General features: G+C 57.3%; 1 protein-coding gene across 32 annotated transcripts; it reads left to right on the top strand.

Moving 5' to 3' along the window:
• The first annotated feature begins 528 nt into the window (after positions 1 to 528).
• On the top strand, positions 529 to 23,000 carry Scrib (scribble planar cell polarity protein). Of its 32 annotated transcripts, none has more exons than XM_042265131.2 (38): positions 529 to 840; positions 2,038 to 2,155; positions 2,268 to 2,346; positions 2,439 to 2,528; positions 2,619 to 2,675; positions 2,755 to 2,818; positions 2,908 to 2,982; positions 3,063 to 3,207; positions 3,596 to 3,714; positions 4,538 to 4,737; positions 4,812 to 4,978; positions 5,063 to 5,193; positions 5,289 to 5,414; positions 6,134 to 6,298; positions 6,818 to 7,201; positions 8,149 to 8,211; positions 8,755 to 8,844; positions 9,288 to 9,365; positions 10,381 to 10,704; positions 10,806 to 10,886; positions 10,967 to 11,224; positions 11,610 to 11,720; positions 11,822 to 12,115; positions 12,189 to 12,383; positions 18,166 to 18,276; positions 18,353 to 18,409; positions 18,541 to 18,615; positions 19,944 to 20,051; positions 20,594 to 20,677; positions 20,820 to 20,918; positions 21,032 to 21,191; positions 21,273 to 21,420; positions 21,500 to 21,685; positions 21,776 to 21,918; positions 21,997 to 22,034; positions 22,161 to 22,235; positions 22,485 to 22,536; positions 22,624 to 23,000. In XM_042265131.2, exons 1-38 carry the CDS (start codon positions 682 to 684, stop codon positions 22,767 to 22,769), a joined length of 5,055 nt encoding a protein of 1,684 aa, XP_042121065.1. In that variant the 5' UTR covers positions 529 to 681; the 3' UTR covers positions 22,770 to 23,000. The 32 variants fall into 32 exon arrangements, with proteins under 32 accessions (XP_042121065.1, XP_042121066.1, XP_006989369.1 ...); XM_042265132.2 differs by having other exon boundaries at positions 555 to 840; positions 5,066 to 5,193; XM_006989307.3 differs by having other exon boundaries at positions 555 to 840; positions 19,944 to 20,006.
• Positions 23,001 to 23,161: the final 161 nt, after the last annotated feature.

Here is a 23,161-nt window from a genome sequence, read left to right as displayed (position 1 = left end):
GGGTGTTAGGCATACTGCGCAGGCGTGAACAGAAGGGCCGGGGTATGGGGGGGCGGGCAGCCCTCGCATACATGAGTAGTGCTGAGAGGGGTTTGAATCTTGGAGCCGTTCGATTCAGGATCAAGGGAGTGCCTGGCATGCTGCATCTACGTTGTCACAGCTGCTGTAATGGGTCACGTCGGAGTCGGGCCGGAATTCCCGACATGCTCTGCGCTACGAGTTCCGCTACGGGTCGTCGGAGGCGCCGCGCCGCGGGGCCTATTGGGAATTGCAGTTTTGAGCAGTGAGGGCGGGCCTAGGCTTCCCGGCGGGCTGCGCGGCTGGGCGGTTGTCGCGGGCAGCGGCGGCGGTTCCGGCTGCGGTGCTGCGGGCGGACGAGCTGCTAGGTGAGCAGGCCGGGCGGGATGCGGAGCCGCCGCCGCGCCCCCAGCACCTGAGAAAGCGCTGCCGGGTCAGGCCGCGCCGCCAACTGGGCGCCGCCGCCCGAGACTATAGCTCGTATTGAACGCGGGCCGAGCCTAGTGCCGACCCCGGCCGCAGTCCGGGTCCCGGCGGCCCGCCCCACCCCCGCGCGGGCCGTGCCGCTCCGCCCGCGCCCGGCGCTCATGCGGGCCGAGCCCCGCCCCCCGGCCCGAGCCCGCCGTGCGCCTCCCGAGCCCGCGCTCACTGCCCGCCCGCATCATGCTCAAGTGCATCCCGCTCTGGCGTTGCAACCGGCACGTGGAGTCGGTGGATAAGAGGCACTGCTCGCTGCAGGCTGTGCCGGAGGAGATCTACCGCTACAGCCGCAGCCTCGAGGAGCTGTTGCTCGATGCCAACCAGCTGCGCGAGCTACCTAAGGTGAGCGGCCGCCGCAGCACCTGCTGCCCCGCCCGCAGTCCCGCGCTCAGTTTTCTGGGCAGTGTGTGACTTCTGGGGCGGCCGGCTAGAGCGAGACCTCAGCAGGCGCTGCCCGGGCTCGGTCGGCACCGCAACCTCCAGCCGGCCCTGCTGGTTCCTACTGGCCAGAGCCCCGCCCCAGCCAGCCCCACCCTCCCCCAGTCGCTTGTGTTGGCACCTGGTGGCAGCCTGTCTGGGGACCGGGTGGATACTGAGCCTAAAAGGGGAGCCAACAGAGAAACCCGTGAGAGCACAGGAGGTGGATGGGACCAGGGTGCGAGGTCGACCTTGGCTAGCAACAGCTTGCTGGGCTGCTTTAGAGGTAGGGCCTGGTTTTCGTGCACCGCGTTCGGCTCCTTTTTTCCCTTGGGTTCGAAGCTGAGTGGGATCCTCCTCAGAGGATAGTGTCAGATCTATTCTGTCATCTCTCAGCGGAGGGCCCACCTCTGACTGCCAGTGTTCCTTCCTGTCGGTTTGTTTTTGGTTTTGTTGTTCTGAGGCCACTCCAGAAAGACCAGAGGAAGCAGGTTGTGAAAGATTTACTTTTCTGAGATGGGGGGCCGAGTGGTCTGATATTCTTGAGGGCTGGGTGGCACGGGTTGTGACCCCAGTCCAGGTCTGTTTGTGCCAGCTCTGTTCTTCACGGATCTTTATAGTATCTATGTGTGGATCCTGAAATTTTGTACCTGTGTTTCTCTCTGGTATTCTTACTACAGTTCTCTGGACGGTCTTTGTCCAGCTCTTGCTGCTCGTTGCTGGGGTGCCTGAAGGGTTTATCTGTGGTGGAAGAAGCAGTTTGGGGAGTGGGTAGAATCCTAAGAGTGGCCCATAGGGCAGAGGGCAGGACCTGTCTAGTCAGGAGCTGATGATATTTCAGCTGGGACATGTTATCTGGGAAGCAGAACAGTAGTGGTGCTTATGGCAGATACCACAAGGGAGACCACCACACCTCAAGTGGACAGGGGTATGTTGTGCATGTTTCTCTGCCTGGTTTCTAGCACACCAGGTGTCATGGCTAGACTGCCAGAACCGTGTGTGACCTGGGACACACAGAGGTCCAGGGACCTGTGGCTGTGATCCTCCTGGTCTAGAAACGCCTCACTACCCTTAGAGCTTTGGCTGTAGATGTTCACTGATCACATCTTCTGCTACCCACAGCCTTTCTTCCGGCTATTGAACTTGCGAAAGCTGGGCCTCAGTGACAACGAGATCCAGCGGCTGCCTCCTGAAGTGGCTAACTTCATGCAGCTCGTGGAGCTGGATGTGTCCCGGAATGGTGGGCAGGCAGGCGGGGGTGGTCCTCTGGCTGTGTGGAAGTAGGGTGGAGGGGGGGGGCTCCTGGGATCTGAGCCTATAGCATCCTCATGCAAGCCCCTCTCCACACGTAGACATTCCTGAGATCCCCGAGAGCATAAAGTTCTGTAAGGCTCTGGAGATTGCCGACTTCAGTGGGAACCCCCTGTCCAGGTAAATGTCGTCCATAGTGGGGTTGGCTTTGGGCCGTGGAGGGTTCCATAACCCTTCTGGGGGATCTAAGGTCTGCTGCTTCCTTTCCCTAGGCTTCCGGATGGCTTCACACAGCTGCGCAGCCTGGCTCACCTGGCCCTAAACGATGTGTCCCTGCAGGCGCTGCCTGGAGATGTGGGCAAGTGAGTGATCCCCTTGGTGAGTGGGTCTGAGTGCAGGGAGCACGCGTCTTGGCCCTTTCTTCCTCAGCCTTGGTCCTTGGTCTCTTTCAGCCTGGCCAACTTGGTGACCCTGGAACTCCGGGAGAACCTGCTTAAATCTCTCCCTGCGTAAGTTTGGGGCCTCCACCTAGACTGTGGTAGAGCTATCTGTGTTGGGGCTTGGACATCAAGCCTTTTTCTTCTGCAGGTCCCTGTCTTTCCTGGTCAAGCTAGAACAGCTGGATCTGGGAGGCAATGATCTGGAAGTGCTGGTAGAGTGAGGGCTGCCTGGGGAAGGACAGGCGGGGTAGCTGCCGGAGGAGGTCACACTGGTTTCTCCTGTCTCTGTCCTTTCTTGTAGCCTGACACTCTGGGGGCTCTGCCTAACCTAAGGGAGTTGTGGCTGGACCGAAACCAGTTGTCGGCACTGCCTCCGGTAAGTGAGGGTGGGGCTGGCTTTACCCCCCCCCACACACACACACACATGCTGCCCTTTGACCTCTTGCCTGTCCTCAGGAGCTAGGGAATCTGCGGCGACTGGTATGCCTGGATGTGTCAGAGAACCGGCTGGAAGAGCTGCCTGTGGAGTTGGGTGGGCTGGCACTGCTCACGGATCTGCTGCTTTCCCAGAACCTGCTTCAGCGGCTGCCAGAGGGCATCGGTCAGTGTGCCTGCCCAGAGGGCCCTGGGGACTGTTCACTCTCATCATTGGCCTTATGAGGTGTCAAACCGTGTCTTGGGTTAGGACCTGACTTTACCCAGGCTAGAGGTGTCCAGTGAGGGAAGGTTAAGATAAGGCCAGGGTTGGATACCCCACTGTCCAATTAATACCCAAGGGTCAGCATCACTTATGGTGACCGGAGTCAAGAGTATGGGTTTACAAGGGTCAGTGGGTGGAAAGAGCCTTGGGGAATAAGCATAGGGAATCTTGGAGTTCTCAGAGAGCTACCACCCGGAATGTGGGACCAGGCTATGGCCATTCTGAGGAACCACATACTCAAGTACCCTTGACTTGACTCAATCTAGTCACCGTGTCTCCTTGATGCCAGGTCAGCTGAAGCAGCTGTCAATCCTGAAGGTAGACCAGAACCGGCTGTGCGAGGTGACTGAGGCCATTGGGGACTGTGAGAACCTCTCTGAGCTGATCCTCACAGAGAACCTGTTGACGGTAGGGCAGCCCTGAGTCACCAAGCCCTTTAGGGTGTGCTGAGTGCAGTCAGTGCTAATATGTAGCAGGGACACAAGTACCTCGTGGCAGTGGCATGTGCTGGTGGTGGCTGATCCCAAGGGAAGTGCTTGCTAGGGCACCCTTGGTCAGGAGAAAGAGCTCACTGGCAAATGAGATGGCCTAGGACTTCGGGGACCCTATAACCCTGCCAGTTAAAGCACTCAGGCTGTGCTTCTCCAGACACCGTGCAGTGTCGGGGAGGACTGGGAGGAAGGCCAGGGTAGAGTGGACAAAAGGAAGACTGCCCTTCAGTGTGTGTGCCCCATTGTAACCAGGGGGGGGGAAGCTGTAGCGCCCAAGCTAGAGATGTCTGCTGTGATGGTAGCCTCGGGCTGAAAGTCAGACTGGCGTGTGGGTAGTGTGGAATGTTCCTGTGTGTGGAGTACCCAGAATCACAGTAGTGAGAGAAGACAGTGCCCTGGAAATGAAAGAGCAGCTCTGAGTGCTAGGCACCTTGGATGGTGGGGGTCACAGGTCCATAGCCTGGGTAGACTGAGCTAAGTGGTTATAGGAAAGGGCTAGAGAAGACAGTCTGGGGTCTTTCGTGGCTTGGCAGGGCGTTTGGTGTCCTTGAGGGTAAACAAAACAAAACAAAAACTGTGCAAACTGGGTCCATGTCCAGCCGTAGTTCCTGAGGACTTGGGGAACCCTGGGGAACTAGTCAGCTTACCTCAAGGGAGACCTTTCCTTTCCCAAAGCCTCTCTCTTTCCTCCTGCCCCAGGGGGTTTCTGTCAGCCTCAGACCCTTCCTTTTCCCGGCCAGGCCTTACCCCGCTCTCTGGGCAAGCTGACCAAACTGACTAACCTTAATGTGGACCGGAATCATCTTGAGGTGCTGCCACCTGAGATTGGAGGCTGTGCAGCCCTCAGTGTCCTCTCTTTGAGAGACAATCGCCTGGCTGTCCTTCCCCCTGAGCTTGCCCACACAGCTGAGCTGCATGTGCTTGATGTAGCTGGGAACCGGTGAGTGTCTGTGTGGCCCCTGGGGACCAGGCTGCGTCCTCTGTCTGTGCTGACCATGCCTGCCTGGCCTCCAGGCTGCGGAGTTTGCCGTTCGCGCTCACTCACCTCAACCTCAAGGCACTGTGGCTGGCGGAGAACCAGGCGCAGCCCATGCTCCGCTTCCAGACTGAGGACGATGCCCAGACTGGCGAAAAGGTGCTGACCTGCTACCTGCTGCCCCAGCAGCCCTTGCCAAGCCTCGGTAGGTTGCTGATGGATGGGTCTTGAGTTTTGGGTGGCTGAGGCAGAGAGACCAGCGTGAGTCCCTGACGCATGCCTTCCACAGAAGACCCCGAACAGCAGAGCAGTCCCTCAGGGAGCTGTAGTGATGCCCCTCAGAGCCGTGTCAGCGTCATCCAGTTCGTGGAGACGCTTGAAGGTGACGAGGATGCTGAGGAAGCTGCAGCCGAGAAGCGGGTATGGAGGGGTGGGGACTCTGGGCGGTACGCTTCTATCCCACCCCTGCCTGACCCCTTCCCGGCCTCTGTTCCTCATCCCTGTCCCCATGGCAGGGCCTACAGCGTAGGGCCACACCTCACCCCAGTGAGCTCAAGGTGATGAAGAGGGGCATTGAAGAGCGCCGGAACGAGGCCTTCATCTGTAAACCTGATCCCAGCCCACCCTCACCTTCAGAGGAGGTAGGCGTGAAGAGATTGGGAGCCCTAGATGTCATCCATCCTGACAGTGAGCCCTGAGGGCAGAGGCTCCATGGGGAGGGGCCCGGAGATAGGGCTGGTGAATTGGACTGGGGCCACATAGTCAGGCAGCACCTGGGGCTTGGGCTGGGCAGCAGCTGGGTGCAGGATGGGTCTTATGTAGTGCCTACCTGTGGAGTCAGAATGAGGGGCAGAGCCAGGGTTGGAGTTTCCCAGGTCTGAGTGCTAGGCATGCCTTGGTGTCTCGGGATGAGGTTGGCCAGGGGTCAGGCTGAAGGAGAGCTCTGTTTTCCATCCCTCGGCTGTCCCTGGGAAGGAGTTTGGTGCTAGAGCAGGCCAGGTCACTTGCTTATTAAGCTTCAGGGCTGCGGGATGAGTCTGGGTAACTGGGTCCAGCGGTTAGGCAGACGGGGCATGTACTGGCCGTGCGTGGCTACTTCCCAATTTCGATAGCAGTAGGAGGGCTCACTTCAGACTGATGGCCTCCTGGGACCTCCTGTGCTTGTCTTCCCGAATCCGGGAGAAGGCCTCGCTAAGGTCTGGCCACAGAACCGTGACCTTGCATGACTCTGGAAGCGGACAGGGAGTGATTGCAGGAAGTAAGCCGGCTGGGGTATTATGACCAGGGCAGCAGGAACCGGCCACCTGGGTGTACCTCTGGGGGACAAACTTCCCTGCAGCCTGACCCCACTCCTCCTCAGGAGAAGAGGCTGAGTGCCGAGTCTGGCTTGAGTGGAGGCTCTGGCCCATCAGCAAGCACAGTCTCCGAAGGCCAGCCTGAGATCCTGCTGGCTGAGGAACAAGGGCTAAGCCAGCAAGAGGCCATACCTGGACAGGAGGAAGACACAGAGGAGGACTATGATGAGGTAAGGGCAGACGGGAAGGCAGCCTGTAGGCCAGAAGGCAGCCTTTCTAGGGTCGATGCTTCTCACATCCTATACGTCTTCCTGAGCGGGATGTGTGGTTGGGGCCGTGCCAGGCGTCGGTGGAATGGTGAAGGGCTTCCTCTGGCAGAGTTAGTGCCAGATGTGGGATAGGCGGTGGTCGTGAGGGCTCCAGGGCAGGTTGAAGTTCACTTCTCAGCCAAGTTCAGTGCAGCCAGATTCCGCACGTCCGTGCTTTCCCTAGACGGTGGGTGTCCTCCTTTTCCCGGCCCCAGTGTATGCTTCCACCTGCTTGGTCTCACATGTTCCCAAGTCTCCATCTGGAAGGAGCAGTGTCCTCCGGTCTCCACAGCTGGATTTCCTGTGCACTTCTACATTCACACCAGGGACCTGGGCAGCTTCCGGCTGTTACCTGCAGGGCTTAACCAGTCAGCCCCAGAGCTGGGCCCTGGCAGGAGCGAGCTAGGGCCAGGGTGCCACCCTCATCTTCCTACCACTTAGCCCACAGTGCACTTCGCCGAGGACACACTGATGCCCAGGGAAGATGGTGAGAGCGAAGAGGGCCAGCCCGAGGCTCCCTGGACACTGCCCAGCGGCCGGCAGAGGCTCATCCGCAAAGACACACCCCACTACAAGAAGCACTTCAAGATCTCCAAGCTCCCTCAGCCCGAAGCTGTTGTAGCCCTGCTGCAGGGCGTGCAGACAGACAGGCAGGGCCCCGCTGGAGGTTGGCACAATGGCCCCCACACACCTTGGGCTCCTCGAGCCCAGGAGGAAGAAGAGGAGGAGGAGGAGAACAGGGTTGAAGAAGAAGGGGAAGCCACCACGGAGGAAGAAGAAGAAGAGGACAAAGAAGAGGCCGTGGCTTCTGCCCCCTCTGTCAAGGTGTGTGTCATTCCTGTCCCAGTCTGACCCAGGCTCCGCTGGCTCAGTGGGCTGCTTTGAACCCTGGCAGGTGACAGCATGGAGAACATCCGGCCCTAATCTGACAGCCCTAATCAGGTCAGGCCCTGGTCTCCTGACCCCTTGGTCCTCAGGAGAAGAGGACTGAATGTGCTGTAATGGGCATTGTTGTCACATGTCCCCATCACTGAGTCCCAGGGTTCCCTGCCTGCCGTTGATCTTATTTCAAGTGCTTAGCAGCTCCCTGGGCCTGCCTGGTGGGGTAGGAGGCCAGGGCGCTTGGAAGCTGAGGGCCCCTGTGTGTCCTGTGTGTTCAGGAATCTTGGACAAGGTCTTCCTCAGGAGCTGCTGGCTCTCCCAGGATCCTTCCTGCCTCAGGAAGTGACCAGCTTTGAGGCCTTGCCGCTGGCCTGTGGCCCATCCTGTGGATCTGGTGGAAGCTCTTATGCCTTGTCAGGGCCTTGTGGGATCCAGGCAAATCTATAGAGCGGTGGCATCTCTTCTTTATCGTCATGTTTGATTTTGATGCCTCAGAAAGGACCTTCCCACTTACTGGAGACTCCTCGAGGCCAGAGAAAGCCCTAGCTACCAAACGTCCAGCCCTTTGCCCCGTACTGCTCCTACCCTGAGAGTGTGGGCTGATGATACATGATATCCGGGGCAGTGTGGGGGTCAGTCAGGGACAACCAGGAATAGACCTGCCCCCCTGGAGCCTTCACCCTAGCCAGCCGAGCCACGCCATAGAAGTGGTCTGCAGAGTTGCTCATGATCTACAGACGGGGGATCCAGGTGGGAAGGGGCTGACTCGGATCACAGGAGCTTGATGAGATCTTCCTTCTGTCCTGCCTACTTGTGGTGAGGGCTGGGTAAGGTGGTGGCAGTTCCCAGCGGTGGCTAACCTGCATGCCTCGCTGCTCCTGTCCTAACAGGGGGTGTCGTTTGACCAGGCCAATAACCTGCTGATAGAGCCTGCTCGCATTGAGGAGGAAGAGGTCTGTACTGCTCACTGCTGCTCTTTGCTCTGGGCCCGGGGCTCCTGCTGACTTTTGCTTCCTGGGCTGCGGGCTCTCACTTCTCCCCACCTCCATGGCTCAAACTCAGACCTTCTCCCAGAAGAGTTCCTGACAGCTGCCACAGGACTGGGGTTCTGGCTCCACTTCCCCAGGGCCTCCTGCTCCCCTGGCTGGGCAAGCATGTCTCCACACTGGGGCAGCCTGCCTTGTAGGGGATGAGTGGAGGTACTGGGCCATTTTTTATATCCTACTGAGAGCCTTCAGGTGTCCTTACGGATAGAAGCAAGGCCAGGCTTCCCTTTCTGGAGGACAGCTAGCTCTGCACTGCGTGGGCTAGCTCACAGAGGTTGTGCCTGCCCTGGGATCGTAGGCACCTCCCCGCTTCTCTTTACTACCCTCGTCGGCACAGCTCCCCAGGGATGAGTTGTAGGGGGTTGTCAGCAGCCAACCAACCTGTCTTGCTGCTGCAAGCTCCTGGGCTTCCCAGGTCTTCTCAGATATCCACGTCCACTCTGTTTGCAGTTGACGCTCACCATCGTGCGGCAGACGGGGGGCCTGGGCATCAGTATTGCAGGGGGCAAAGGCTCCACCCCCTACAAAGGAGATGATGAGGTAAGAGCTGCCTTGTCGGTAATACCAGGCCCCCATCTCCATGAGCTCCCTCTTGCCCACACCGGTCACTCTGTCAGGGGTGTCAGTGGTCACATCCACTCGGGTGGTCAGGCAGGATGTTTGGAGTCTGAGAACAGCTTACAGGGCAGCTGAGTTTTTCCCTTTGCAGACAGGTTTTCCTTCCCCATTTTCTCATGCCAGCTCTGGGGTCAAAGTCTCTTTCGAGGTTGACTTGTGTATTCTCGCTTCTTGTGCTAGAGCCCTCCCAGTAGCTGAGTGCAGCCCCTCTGACCTCGAGGACTGCTGTTCTCCAGGGTGCATGTGGGGTCTTTGCATCCTCTGCAGAAGCAGGCCAGACTGTCTGGCTCTGCACCTTTTACAGCCATGAGGCGGGGCTTGCCTCTGCTGGTGCTCTTGTGGACCAGTCCCCACTTGTCTTCTAGGGCATTTTTATCTCTCGAGTGTCTGAAGAGGGCCCTGCAGCCCGTGCTGGAGTCCGAGTGGGTGACAAGCTCCTTGAGGTAAGTGTGACCTCCTCGACTCGCAGCAAGGGACAGCTATGCCCTTCCAGGTCCAGATAGTCCTGATTATTAGGCTACTTGGCTATTCCCATCAGGAAGTAGTCTTCCCATCCAGAAGCCCAGGGTCCAAAGATACCTGGGTAAAGTTATTGAGACCTTCAACAGTAGGCTTAGAAGCCCTCCGTGCCAAGCTTCCTCTCCATCCGGGTCTGGGATGTAGCTTAGTGGTAGATCACTAGCCTACCACGTATTATTATAACATTTTGGGTTTAATCTCTAGTACTACAAGGGCATGAGTGTAAAAACAAAGAAGCTGCCCTCGGCCTAGACAAGAGGCACCAGGCAAATCAGAAGTAGCCCGGCAGGGTCAGACCTCTGCAATACTGGTGGGAATCTTGTGTGGAAACCCTGGAAGTTTCTGCCTGGATACTTGGCCATTGGAGAACTCAGAGGAAAGCTTTGCTCTTCCTGGGGGGACAAGGATGAGTGAGAGAGAAGGTTCTGGGGTTCTAGAACAAGAGGGCTTGGGGAGAAGGTGGGTGCTGATGTCCCTCATGCTTTCCTGCTCAGCTCCACTTCCAGCTCTGCCTTGAAGCATGTGGAGTTGGCAACCTAATAGCCTTGCATGTTCTCTGCTAAGCAGATGACAGTTTCTGAGTGAGCGCACTGGTGTAGAATGGCCACAGGCATCTGCCCGTGCCTCATCGCTAGCACAAAGACAAAAAGAGCATAAGTGCTGGGCGGCGGTGGCGCACGCCTTTAATCCCAGCACTCGGGAGGCAGAGGCAGGCGGATCTCTGAGTTCAAGGCCAGCCTGGGCTACAGAGTGAGTTCCAGGGCAGCCAGAACTGTTACACAGAGAAACGCTGTCTTGAAGAAGAAAAACAAGAGCACAAGCATGCTGTCAGGATGGCTGTGCTGTCAGGATGGCTGTGCTGTCAGGATGGCTGTGCTGTCAGGATGGCTGTGCCTGAATGCTGATTTGTGCTGCGGCTTTGTCCTCTGCTGCCCACAGGTGAATGGTGTGGCCTTACAGGATGCAGAGCACCACGAGGCTGTGGAAGCACTTCGAGGAGCAGGTGCTGCTGTGCAGATGCGAGTGTGGAGGGAAAGAATGGTGGAACCTGAAAACGCAGTCACCATCACCCCCCTGCGCCCTGAGGATGACTATAGTCCCCGGGAGCGGCGGGGAGGCGGCCTGCGCTTGCCCCTGCTTCCGCCTGAGACTCCTGTACCCCTCCGCCAGCGCCATGCTGCCTGTCTTGTGCGCAGTGAAAAGGGGCTGGGCTTCAGCATTGCTGGTGGAAAAGGCTCCACACCTTACCGGGCTGGTGATGGGGTGAGGCAGTGGTCTAGAGGGGAGGGGGTCTGTCCCTGATGAACGGAGGCATGTTAGGTCTCTAATAGAGTGGCTTCAGTGTGGCTTCTCTGTCCCTGCAGGGCATCTTCATATCCCGCATTGCAGAGGGAGGGGCTGCCCACCGGGCAGGCACTCTACAGGTCGGAGACCGGGTCCTCTCGGTGAGTGGGGCCAGGTATGTCCTGGTTAGTGTCTTTTATTTGTCTTGCTTACCCTCTCTGACCTGAGTGTGTCCCTGCAGATCAATGGAGTGGACATGACTGAGGCAAGGCATGACCATGCTGTCTCCCTGCTGACTGCTGCTTCCCCTACCATCTCCCTGCTTCTGGAGAGAGAGACTGGAGGGACTTACCCACCTAGCCCCCCACCACATTCCTCCCCAACCCCTGCTGCTACTGTTGCTGCTGCCATGACCACTGCCGTCCCCGGGGAACCTCTGCTCCCTAGGCTGTCCCCTAGCCTGTTGGCCACTGCCTTGGAAGGACCATACCCTGTGGAGGTGAGACATCTGCCCTTGTCCTGCTCAGCATCCACTCAGCTCCCGGTGTAGAGGAAAAGCCTGCCCAGGATCCGCTAGGCATAAGTTGTAGCCACACTAGGCAGAAAGCAGCACATGTCCTTCCTGCGCGTGCCCGAGAAACTGAGGTTCTCCAGGCAGCCTCCATGATGTTTCCCCTCTGCCCTAGCATAATCTGCCAGGAGCCTGCTCTGCTCCTTGCTGTGGTCGGTGAGGATGTGGAGATGTCAGGCTGTGTGCATAATAGGGTAGCAGCCTGCCCCACAGGCAGATGGGCCGCCTGGGTCCATCCATCCTCCTTGCACTTGTGGAGTCAGCTCCTTTCACCCTTGCCCTGTTCTGACTGAGGCCCGCCCTGTGTCCTCAGGAAATCTGCCTGCCCAGAGCTGGCGGTCCTCTGGGGCTTAGCATCGTAGGAGGTTCTGATCACTCCAGCCACCCATTTGGTGTCCAGGATCCTGGCGTATTCATCTCCAAGGTAAGTAGGCCTGGCAGGCAGCTTGTGCAGGAAGCGCCCACCCCAGCCAGTCTGGGCAGCCATCAGTGCCCCTGGTCTGCTGATGTTGTCCTTCCCTATAGGTGCTTCCTCGGGGCCTAGCTGCTCGCTGTGGCCTTCGGGTTGGGGACCGCATCCTAGCAGTAAATGGGCAGGATGTTCGGGAGGCTACACATCAAGAGGCAGTCAGTGCCCTTCTCAGGCCCTGCCTGGAGCTGTGTCTGCTTGTGCGGAGGGACCCACCACCTCCAGGCATGCGGGAACTCTGCATTCAGAAGGCTCCTGGGGAGAAGCTGGGCATCAGCATCCGAGGAGGCGCCAAGGGCCATGCAGGGAACCCCTGTGACCCCACAGATGAGGGCATCTTCATCTCCAAGGTGAGGGCTCTTCCTTCCCGGGGCCACAGATAGGCAGGTGCCTGGCGGCGATCTCACACTGTTCTCCCTCCAGGTGAGCCCTACAGGGGCTGCCGGGCGTGATGGGCGGCTGCGTGTGGGGCTGCGGCTGCTGGAAGTGAACCAGCAGAGCCTGCTGGGCCTCACACATGCTGAGGCTGTGCAGCTGCTGCGCAGCGTGGGTGACACCCTCACCGTGCTTGTCTGTGACGGCTTTGACACCAGCACCACCACCACGGCAGCCCTGGAGGTTAGTGGCCTACCCTGGGGACCAGGTGCTGTCCTGGCACTGCCCTTTAGAGTCTGGCAGTCTGGTGTCTGTGCTTGGGTCGGAAAGTGCTTGGCAGTTATGAGCCATCCGTGTGTGGGGTGGAGGGACTGGGTTTTGCAGGCCCTTTGCTGAACCCTGTCACTACTGTCTGGGGGCTGGGGTCTGGGTGGGCAGGCAGTGTAGAGGTAGGGGAGTCCGCAGCTGAGTGACAAGAAGCTGAGAGAAGAGCTGTAGCAGGGCTCTGGGAAGGCAGCACTTGAGGGCATGTGGCAGCTGGCAGGACAGAGAGGACAAGGAGCCCTGCTCAGAGTCTCCCTGTACCTCCCCCCAAAGCAGGAAGGCAGCTTCCTGGCTCTGCTGGCCCTTAGGATGTCTCTCTGACAGGCCCTTGGCCGAGCTGACTCCCACCCTCTGGCTCCTGGTTTCTTTTGCTATACCACAGGGCAGAGCCAGGGCATGGGCCCAAGATAGATCCTCTTCTGCTCTCTTGCTTCCTGGAGTAGAGCAAGACTCTCCGGCATCAGAACGAGGCTGAAGCCCAAGAGGCAGGCACCCTGGGCAGGTCTCCCGCTAGCCTCGTTGCTCCTCTTGGGGTTCATGCTTCCTTCCTCATTGTCCTGCTTCTACCTGCTCTCCTTAGGACCCTCAGCTTCTTTCCCTGTAGTCCAAGTGAGTGTTCAAGGAACCTTTATGTGCACTGGCTGTCTGCTGCTCCTGGACATCCTCACTAGCCAGGCGGGTCTCCAAGGTGCTGGTGGCTGTACTCCCGGGAGCCATGGCTTTTACTCCTTCATCACTAGGGACAGGCAGCCATCCTAGGTTGGTCTCCTTTGGCAGTGGATTTTTGAATTAGTGACTTCCGGTCAGATGCTGACAGAAAGATACCCTCTGGCCACAGACCCTGCCTCTTGTCCCAGACTAGCTGGCGAAGGTCACTGGATGGGAAACAAGTTAGCCTTGTCTTTGTGTCTAGATGGGTATTGGGCTGCAGCCTGTGTGAGCTGCTACTCCCTGGCTTAAGGTTGGCCCCTGTCCTGCTTCTCCCCAGGGGAGTCCTGTGTCCTGGGCCAGTTTTTTTGTGTGACTTCTCCCTGGGTGATCTAGTACCAGAGAAGCCCCGCCACCGCTGCCTTTTGTTTATGCACATCAGCACGTGTGTTGGAAAGTGTTGCTTCGTGCACACTTGAATCTTTTGGTTCAGAATGAAGCCTCTGGAAAGAGCCGGAATGTCAGTGCTCCAGGGCTGGCGTGGTCCTGGGTTCCCTTGGCTGTGCATTTGCTCCCCGCTGTAGTGGCCCAGGCTGTCCTTGAAGTACCTGGGTGGCTCAGGAGTGTAGGGAAGCAGCTGTGTATCTGCACGTGCTTGGTCCTGCCAAAACCTGTCTTGGCTGGATCTCCATCTGTATCCTGTCTGGGGAGCAAAGCAGGTTTCTGTTAGCCGAGCTAGTGAGAAGGTCTGGGCAGTGGGCAGCTGACCAGGAGCCTTTGAGAGTCCTTTCCTGCCCACAGCAGCTGTCTGCTTTGATGCCCCTTCTCAGTCCTTGTCTCATCGAGATGCCTTCGCATAGTCGACTTTCTGCTCCCACACCCTAGGAGGGGGACCTTGCCCGTGCTAGGGAGGGCTCCACTGAACTCTGGCCCTAGCCCTGGGACCCCCTTGTGAGCTTCTCAGCACAAAGCTGTTGTCCTTCTTCCACTGGGACTTTTTCTTTCTTGATGCTTCTGGCTCCAAAGTTTGTTTGTTTGAAACAAGTCTCACTGTGTAGCCGAGGTTGGCAGTCCCCTGCCCTCTCCCCTGCCCTCTTCCCCGCCCTCTGAGGTTAGAGTTACATCTGTGTGCTCCAGCACCCATCTTGTTTCCCTTTTAGGGTGGGATCCTTTGATTTCCAAAATTTGCAAATTTATGAATTAAGGCTTCTCCTGTAGGACTGTGTGTGTGGTTTGGTTGTTTTGTTTTGTTTCAAGATAGGGTTTCTCTGTGTAACACCCTTGGCTGTCCTAGAACTTGCTTTGTAGACCAGGCTGGCTTTGAACTCAGAGATCCGCCCGCCTCTGCCTCCTAAATGCTGGGATTAAAGACATGCCACCCCTGCCCAACATACTTTGATTTTGACAATACCACAGTGGTTTGTGAAAAGCCCTTGCTTCTCACTGCTGAGGGGAGCAGGATTTGGCTGTGTGGTAGGTCCTGTGCACTCTAGGACCTGTTTCTGGACTTGGTCACGGTGTTCTGTGAAGCTTGCCAGGACAGTGCCACCCTGTGCAGAGGCAGTCACTTTATAGTGTGTTCTGCTGCTGCTCAGTTACACCACCCTTCCATTTTTTTTGTTCTTTTGAAGTTTCGTCTGCTGTGTCTTCTCTTCTGAACAGATATGCCAGGTTCCATCACAGAACTGGCTGGGACTCTGGGATCATTTTGTGGGATTTTCTTGAGCCTCTTCCTGGCTCGCTCTCTCTTCCTGTTGGTGCCAGGGACCCCTGTTGGCTGGCTTCGCGGTGTCTCCTGGCAGAAGCCCTGCGGCTCACAGCCATCACAGTGATGCTGGGCCTCTTCCTAGGGCTTCCCTCTTTGTCTGTTTTCAGACAAAGCTTTGGGCCACTGATGGTGGTGGCCAGGGGCCTTGCCTTGTACCAAACTTTAGCAACTGTTTGTTGTAGTTTCTTTAAGAACATTTTCAAAAGGCGGGAGCTACCTCTGCTTGTAATTGTAAAAACAGCCCTCTCTAGTGGACATCGGGTTTCCTGAAGGGGCCTTACATATATGCTCAGTGGGACTGGCCTGGTCCCAGAGGCTCTAGCAGCATGCTTGGGAGAAAAGAACCATTCTTTACATATCAGGACTCTTCACTATAATGTATGATTCTTGACTTCTCATAGAAAAGCTGAGGACCTGGCACTGGTGGCTTTTGTCCCCACAAGATTGCCCATTCTGAACCCTCTAGGCATGGAAGAGCATACATATATCTTCACTCACAGTCCACTTTAAAAAGAAAAACTTATTGCACTTATTTCTGTGTGTGCCTTGATACGTGTATGGAAGTCAGAACAACTTGTGGGAGTTGGTTCTCTTTCCCATGTCAGCCCTGGGGATTGAACTCAGGTCATCAGTCTTGGCAGCAATTGCCCTTCTCCCCACAAGCCATCTTGCTGACCCAGCACCTCACTTTCCTCACACTGCCCACTTGAGTCATCTGGGCTTGTTTGACCTGTGGGATCAGTTTGCCCGCTATTGAGTGGCTTTGACCTGCACCTTTCTGCCCCCCTCGGGCTTTTGGGTGTAGTGGGGTCGGGGGTGCCCTGTGCTGAAGACTGGTGTTTCCGTCGATCTAGGCTCTTGCTTATTGTCAGACCCGCAGCTGTGGACTTCTCAGTTTCTCCCTACAGCAGCTAGTGGGTCCTAGAAAGGGTGCCACGGGTCGACTCAGCAGCTCCACTTCACCCCCACCCGAGGGGGCCTGAGTCGTTGTGGTCTCAGAGGAAGCGCTTAGTCTTTGTGTTTGGTGTCAAGAGGATATTTTCTGTCGCATCTCTAGTTCCCCTGTAGGTCGAGTTCATCCTCTTGATCACACCGGCCCATCTTTCCCATCCAGATGGGGCTTGACTTGCAGTTGTGGGACTTGGTGCAGCAGTGATGCCCATGCAGTAGCAACTGCTTCAGCACTCCCCCACCCCAGCTAGAACTACCTTGAAGACTACCTGACCCTCCTGTCCTCTTCACTTGAGTCCGCCTGGGTTGGTGCCGGCGTGAGTCCTCATCCTTGACTTGTCCCTGAGCATGTGCCCTGAGGACCGGCTCTCTCCTGCTGGCATCTTGTTCCCATCTCCTTACCCATCACCAGTGCAGACTCTTTCCATGGGCGCTAGTGTGTATTAGTCAGTTCTGTCTTGTTTAAGAGTTATTATTTTATGTGTATGAACATTTTTGCTTACCTGAATGTTTGCCGTGTGCATGCAGGAGCCCGTGGAAATGAGAAGGCATGGGATTCTCCTAGAACTAGAATTTTGGACAGGTGTGAGCTGCCATGTGGATGGTGGGAACCGAACCCAGGTCCTCTGCAATTGCTCTTACTGCTGAGCCATCTGTCTCTTCAGCCCCAGCCATGGCTATTTTAATGATCAAATTGCTCCAATATTGTCTCATGGAAGGGACTTCAGGCTGGCCTGGGTCATTTTGATGCCACCCATCTACTCTAAGCACTTCCTGACTTCTGGACTCGTCCCACACTTTCCTGCCCAGCTGTACTGATTTCTTTTGGTGAACAGTGATGTGTAGAAGCCAAGGTCTAGTGCATTGCTCTTGGGGTATCATGATCAGAGATAAGGGCTGTGTGTGGATAGTTGCTGTCTGGTTATTTCTGGAGCCATAGGAAGCCCGGGTCACTTCATGGCATTGTCCATCTTTCCAATCAACACCACAGGTCAGCCCTTGTTACTCAGTGGCCTTTTCTGACGTGGGAAACCAGGCTTCTCAGCCTTGCTGTTTGTACTTTCTGCTCAGTCCCTGTGTATGACAGTCCTTCCCACCCCGCTGAGCCTGCCTCTCTTGGGCCTCCCCAGGGCCTTTTTGACTAAATTATTCCAGAAGTGAAGAAGGTAGGCACCTTGTTTATGTTGGATTTAGTAGTGTTGTCAGAGTCTGCAGGAGACAGATTGGTCTGCCATTGTGATTGCTTTTACCCAGCGTTCTTACTTCTAGTGATCTTTGCTCTGTGTGTTTAGCTACTCATTTGGTTGGTGTTTGTGATCACTGCACCTTCGTGAATTCACTTTCTGCTCTTCGTTGTCCCCTGTTCCTGCTTGACACTCTTGACCTCCAGTTCATCTTCCCCATGTGAGCGGCTGCTCCCTGTGTGTTCTCTCTGTCTCTCGTTGTTCCCGTGCTCTGGATCAGCATTACACAGCTGGGCTGTGTCTGAGGCCACACTGTGCACAGAGTAGGAACCCTGATGGCAACCATGAGACTGTTATCTGTCTTCCATTCTGCTATCACCTCCTCTGTATTCCTCTGGTGGTAGAGGCCTGAGCTGGTCCTTCGTGCTTTGTGGACAGAAGGCAGCTGATGCCGCATTTCCATCACCTATGTTTACCCTTCTTCTAAGTACATTTTAGGCCCAGGCCATGTGTTCTCAGCTGCCTTCTCCCTGCCCAGGACCGTGCATGCACGCATGCATGCATGCGCGCGCGCGCGCGCACACACACACACACACACACACACACACACACTCACACACACTCACACACACTCACACACACACACTCCATCCCAGACTTCCAGTCCCAGAGCTAGTTGAATTTCACCTTACAGTATTTCTGAATCCTTAATCAGCACCCAGACTGCACATTTTAAATGCAGCCTATCCATCTGGAGTGTTACTGTGCTTCCAAGGTCATTGCCTTTGGCTACTCTCTTCCCAGTGCCATCTTATCAGCATTCCTCCTTTGTCCCTAGAGTGGCCACAGTCGGCTTGTTTTATCCCCATGCCAAGCATTGTGGCTGAGCATGGCTGCTTCACATTCCTGTCATGTTACAGACTTGACCTACTCCCACAGTGACCCCATGAACCTAGGACCACAACTGCTCTTTGTCCCTGGACGACTGGGGACAGGTACACAAAGAGTCATGGGTGGACCAGCAGGTTGTCCACAGAACCTCAGGTGGCCAGCTTGTCAGGATATGGGGTCCTGGTCCAGTCCTCAGCCTGCCCCAGAAGTGGGACCTTGCCAGCAAGTTTCTTCTCTCAGCCCAGTCCTTTCCTTTCAGGTGTCTCCAGGTGTGATTGCCAACCCATTTGCAGCAGGCCTTGGCCACCGGAATAGCCTGGAAAGCATTTCATCCATTGACCGGGAACTGAGTCCTGAAGGCCCAGGCAAGGTCAGGATCAAAGTGGCTGGAAGCCCGGGACTGGCTCTGAGCTACTGGTTCTTGACCATGTCTGCTCTGCTTATAGGAGAAAGAGCTGACCAGTCAAACCCTACCCTGGGAGCCTGAGGCTGCAGAGACTCTGGTGAGTCCCACACAGCCCAGCTCTGCGTCCTGGGTAGCCGCTCCTGTCAGGACATTGCAATGGAGTGGTGGGCAGTCACTTTCCTGGGACATAGATCCTCTCTTAGCACTGTGGTCCATTCTGTCCTCCAGGGACGGAATCTGGAGCCCCTGAAGCTGGACTACCGGGTCCTGGCTGCTGTGCCCAGTGCGGGGAGTTTGCAGAGAGTGAGTGGTGCATGCTGCATTTTTCTGATCTGCCTGTCGTCCCCCTTGTCTTAACTTCCTCCTTCCCTGGGGGCCACTGCTGCCAGCTTGAGAGCCAAGGTCACCATGCAGAGAGCTTTGTCTTGGGTCAGGCAGGGCTTGTAGGTCTGAGCTAGAGCTCTGCCTCCTAGCTAGGCACCATTTGGGGTGCTGTTGTTGTTGTTTGGCAGTGCTGGGGATACAGGATGGAGCCTCATGAATGCTGTATCCAAGCACCGTACCACTGACCTACATGCCAGCCCTTGTCTGTCAAGCTTTTGACCTTTCTTTGTGGCTGTTGCTGTGAGCCCCTCTCCTAGGTGCCAAGGGACCCTTTGAAGTCCCTGACCTCTTCCTTGCCCAGTCTCTCCCCCAGCTAGCTGGGGAGGGCAGAGCCCTGCTGCAGGCAGGCTGCTGGGAAGAGGCAGCTGTCATTCCTCTCAGGCGTCTTGGTGGGGTTTCACGGACATGGCTGCCATGGAGGGGTGGGCTGAAGCAGCTGCAGCCTGTGGAAGAGGCCTTGTGGGTGTGGAAGGTGCAGCACCAACAGCTGGTCTGGGAGTGGCCACTCGGGGACCTAAGCTAGGGGTGTGGCCTGTGAGACAGTCGTGGGCCTGGGAGCAGGAAGAAAGGACATTCGGTCCTCATTGTTCTCCGAGAGGTATTTAAACTATCACTCCCAGAAGATGATGGGAGACCATTGCCAGAATGGGAGGGCTTAAGGGGTGGGCTTGCCGGGACATTGCTGAGCAGTGGGGGAACAGGGAGGGGTCAGGAAGGGCGTTTGGATTTTTGGGTATCTCTCCCCACTCCAAACAGCCCTAACAGAGAAAGCCAGCATAATTTGAGAAAGGGGGACAGTTATAGATTGGGATGCTTCTCTGACTCATGTATGATTGGGAAAGAAGCCCGGGTCAGGTACTGGTGGTAAGTAGGCTTTTTGTGTCCCAACCATCTGGTTTCAGTCTGTTCATCTACTGCCAACTTTCCTTGTAGATTTTAGGGCTGCACCCTTGGTAGTAATCTACTGCTGTCAGCAGGCACCTGACGGTCCAACCTAGACCCTGGGGAGAGCAGAGGCTGAGGGCCAGGGCCACCTGTGTCCAGCCTTGGGGAAGGAGAGCCCTTTATGGAGGTCTCATGGTCGGTCATCCAAGCCTGTCTGATGGCATCCCTGGGCTGTGTGTGTGGTCAGGTTAGGTCACAGGGCTGTGCCTATGCTGCCAGGGTAAATGCGTGGACCAGTTCTTGCCCTGGGTTACTGCTAGGCCAGCTGACCCTCGTTCCCAACTGCTACCCTCTTCCTCAAGGGACCATCTGTGACCACTGGAGGGAAGATGACTGAGGCCCCCTGTTCCCCTGGCAGCCAGCAAGTGAGCATCCCAGGCACAAGTGCCTCATTGTGGGCACCTGTGCAGGTGGGTCCTGGTATGCAGGGTCCCCTTGGGGTACTGCTGTGTGATGTGTTTTTGTCCAGGGACACCTTCCTGATTAAAGCTGGCCTTGGTGAAGGCAGACAGCTTGCTGGAGGAGTTCAAGGCTTCCAAACATTGAGCATGAGATCTTTTCTGTACAGTCGTTCTTGTCTGTGGGTCCCTCCTAGTCCTTTCCTGATGCAGGGAGAGGGAGGGGCCAGGTCTCCAGCCTTCCTGGCAGTGCCTTGCAGGGTGGGGGTAGGGGTGGGCACAGGGTCATTCCCAGCCTAGCTCCTAGCCTCAACCCCTCCAAGACAGGTTTCTGGATGAATGTCCCCTTGTAGCCTGCCTTGTCTCCATCTCTCTCTCTGTCTCTCTCTCTCTCTGTCTGTCTGTCTGTCTGTCTCTCTCTCTCTCTCCCCCTCTCTCCCTCTCTCCCTCTCTCCCTCCCTCCCTCCCTTCCTCCCTCCCTCCCTCCCTCCCTCCTCCCACTCCTGGACCTCTGATCCTGTTCTCCTCTGTCACCACCCCCTTCCCCTTTGCAGACAAAACCGGGGGTGATCCAGCCAATGGCTCAGGCCTGGCCAAGGGGCTCCCCGGCCCCCGGGGGCAGAGGTGGTCCCTGTTCTGTGAGTGTCCTGTTCCACAGTGGGTGAGGGTGGGGAGCAGGATGGTGGGTGTGGGTCAGAGGCAGTTGGAGGATCCAGCTGATGGTTCTTTGGAAGTGGCTGCACGAACAGCTGCCCAGCCTCCCTTGGGGTTTTTCCCCAGCTGCCCTCCCCCGATGAGCTGCCAGCCAATGTGAAGCAGGCCTATAGGGCCTTCGCGGCCGTGCCCAGCGTGCACCCCCCTGAGGACAGTGCCACCCAGGTATGTGCAGTGAGGCCCTGCTGCTGCTACTGCATGCTCTGTAGGGTGGGTGCCCGAGGTGAGTGCCCCCGAGAGAAGCACCAGCCAAGTCTGAGGGCCTGCTCCCCCTCTAGCCTCCAACACCTGGTCCCGCAGCCTCCCCAGAGCAGCTGTCCTTCCGTGAACGGCAAAAGTACTTCGAGTTGGAGGTACGGGTGCCGCAGGCAGAGGGTCCCCCGAAGCGTGTGTCCCTGGTGGGTGCTGATGACTTGCGGAAGATGCAGGAGGAGGAAGGTGAGGAGCCTGGACGTGAGGAGAGGTCTGGGTGGGAAGATGACCTGGCCTCCCTCGTCTGACATGTGTGCCTGCCCACAGCCCGCAAGCTGCAGCAGAAGAGGGCACAGATGCTCCGGGAAGAGGCGGTAACCTCAGGGCCTGACATGGGGCTGGCCTCAGACAGGGAGTCCCCAGATGATCAGCAGGAGACTGAGCAGCCCTGGGCGGTGCCAGGCCATGCAGGAAGGTGAGCGGGGGAGGCTGAGCCCCACTCCCTGCCTGTCTGCCGCATGCCGTTTCCCACCACGCATCCTGTCCTTCCCCAGCCCCAGCCCATCCTCACCCCCACCCCTGGGAGGCAGTGTCCCCGTGAGGACAGCTAAGGCTGAGCGGCGCCATCAGGAGCGGCTGCGCATGCAGAGCCCTGAGCTTCCTGTCCCAGAGCGAGCCCTGTCTCCTGCAGAACGCCGGGCTCTAGAGGCAGAGAAGCGGGCACTGTGGAGGGCAGCCAGGTGAGCACACCCCCACCACCACCACCACCACCAGACCCTACCCACTGCACATCAGGTCCCCTGAGCAGCATTCACTGTCTGGGTCCGCAGGATGAAGTCTCTAGAGCAGGATGCCCTCCGTGCACAGATGGTCCTCAGCAAGTCCCAGGAAGGCCGTGGCAAGCGAGGACCCCTGGAGCGGCTGGCTGAGGCTCCCTCACCCGCACCCACTCCATCTCCCACTCCGTTAGAAGGTGTGTGTTTTCATGGGCCAGCCCAGGGCCCCGCCTGCCATGAGCACCTCTCCCAACACTCTCTTCCTGTTCCCCCAGACTTCAGCCTCCAGACCAGCGCCTCCCCTGGACGCTTGGTAAGGATCCTAATCTAGGGCCTTCCACAGGCCCCGGGGTCTGTCTGACGCTGCAGGGCTCTAGACTCCCCTCCAGCCTCACCTCCCTTGCTCTCTCTGCCTTTCCCCTCATGCTGTCCTTTCAAGCCCCTGTCTGGAAAGAAGTTTGACTACAGGGCCTTCGCAGCCCTGCCTTCTTCCAGACCTGTCTATGACATCCAGGTACCCGAGGCCCCCTGGCCTGTCTGCATGCTCCTGCTCCCTCCTGCCTGTCACCTGCCTCCCTCCTTCATTCCTTTCTGTGTGTTTCCTGCTGTTTCCTGCGTGTGGGGCCTCCCCACCCACCTTGGTCTCGGCCGGCTGTCTGCTCTGACCCTGCCCCAGGCTCTGTGGGCCTCAGACAGCCAAGCCTGCATGCGTTCAGTTCAGGCAGGCCCGGGACCTGCCCTGACCGTCCTGTCTCCCCACCAGTCACCAGATTTCGTGGAAGAGCTTAGGTCTTTGGAACCATCTCCCAGTCCTGGTGAGTTGACAGCTGTCTGGGGTGAGGGCCCAGGCACCCAGAGTTCTGGCTACCTTTGGTTCACGGCTTTTCCACCCTCTCTGCCAGGCCCACAGGACGAAGACGGAGAAGTGGCCCTGGTGCTCCTCGGCAGGCCCTCGCCTGGCTCTGTGGGCCCTGAAGACATGGCGCTGTGCAGTAGCCGTCGGGCCGTGCGGCCAGGACGCCGGGGCCTGGGCCCTGTGCCCTCCTAGGGCCAGGTTCCTCCCCAGACTTAGGGTGGGGAGCCTGCCAGCTTCATCACCTCCCTTACCCCAAGTCTTTTAGCCTTGGTGTTAGCATTTTAAAGAGACCCCTCAGGAGCTCCGGCTTCTGACTAACTGCCCCCGTAGCCGGGATCTCGTGGCGAGACTGTAACTAGTGATGTTTGTACAACCAAAGACTCTATTTTGTGGTTTAAGGAGAATAAAGTTAACTACATTTTACCCTCTGTTGCCTTTTATGCTTCCACCCACCTGTGCTGACTTCCCTGCCCTGAAAGGTGCCAGTGCTCAAGGCTACCTTCCCACGCCCTTCTCCTTCCCACGCCCTTCACCCTTACCCTGGCACCTGTTCCCCTGTGGGATTCAAAAGCCGCTGTCCTCCT

Source organism: Peromyscus maniculatus, chromosome 20, assembly GCF_049852395.1.
Source record: "Peromyscus maniculatus bairdii isolate BWxNUB_F1_BW_parent chromosome 20, HU_Pman_BW_mat_3.1, whole genome shotgun sequence".
In the NCBI taxonomy this organism is placed as follows: domain Eukaryota; kingdom Metazoa; phylum Chordata; class Mammalia; order Rodentia; family Cricetidae; genus Peromyscus; species Peromyscus maniculatus.
The sequence above is the reverse complement of the archived record's forward strand: the minus strand, read 5'-3'. Positions and strand labels throughout refer to the sequence as shown.

Excerpts from the sequence above, each read along its gene's own strand:
- Scrib (XM_042265131.2), top strand. The coding sequence starts at position 682 with ATGCTCAAGTGCATCCCGCTCTGGCGTTGCAACCGGCACGTGGAGTCG. Across the intron at positions 2,347-2,438 it reads AGTGGGAACCCCCTGTCCAG|GCTTCCGGATGGCTTCACAC; the intron begins GTAAATGTCGTC and ends TCCTTTCCCTAG. Across the intron at positions 18,616-19,943 it reads GTGCGGGGAGTTTGCAGAGA|GGACCATCTGTGACCACTGG; the intron begins GTGAGTGGTGCA and ends CTCTTCCTCAAG.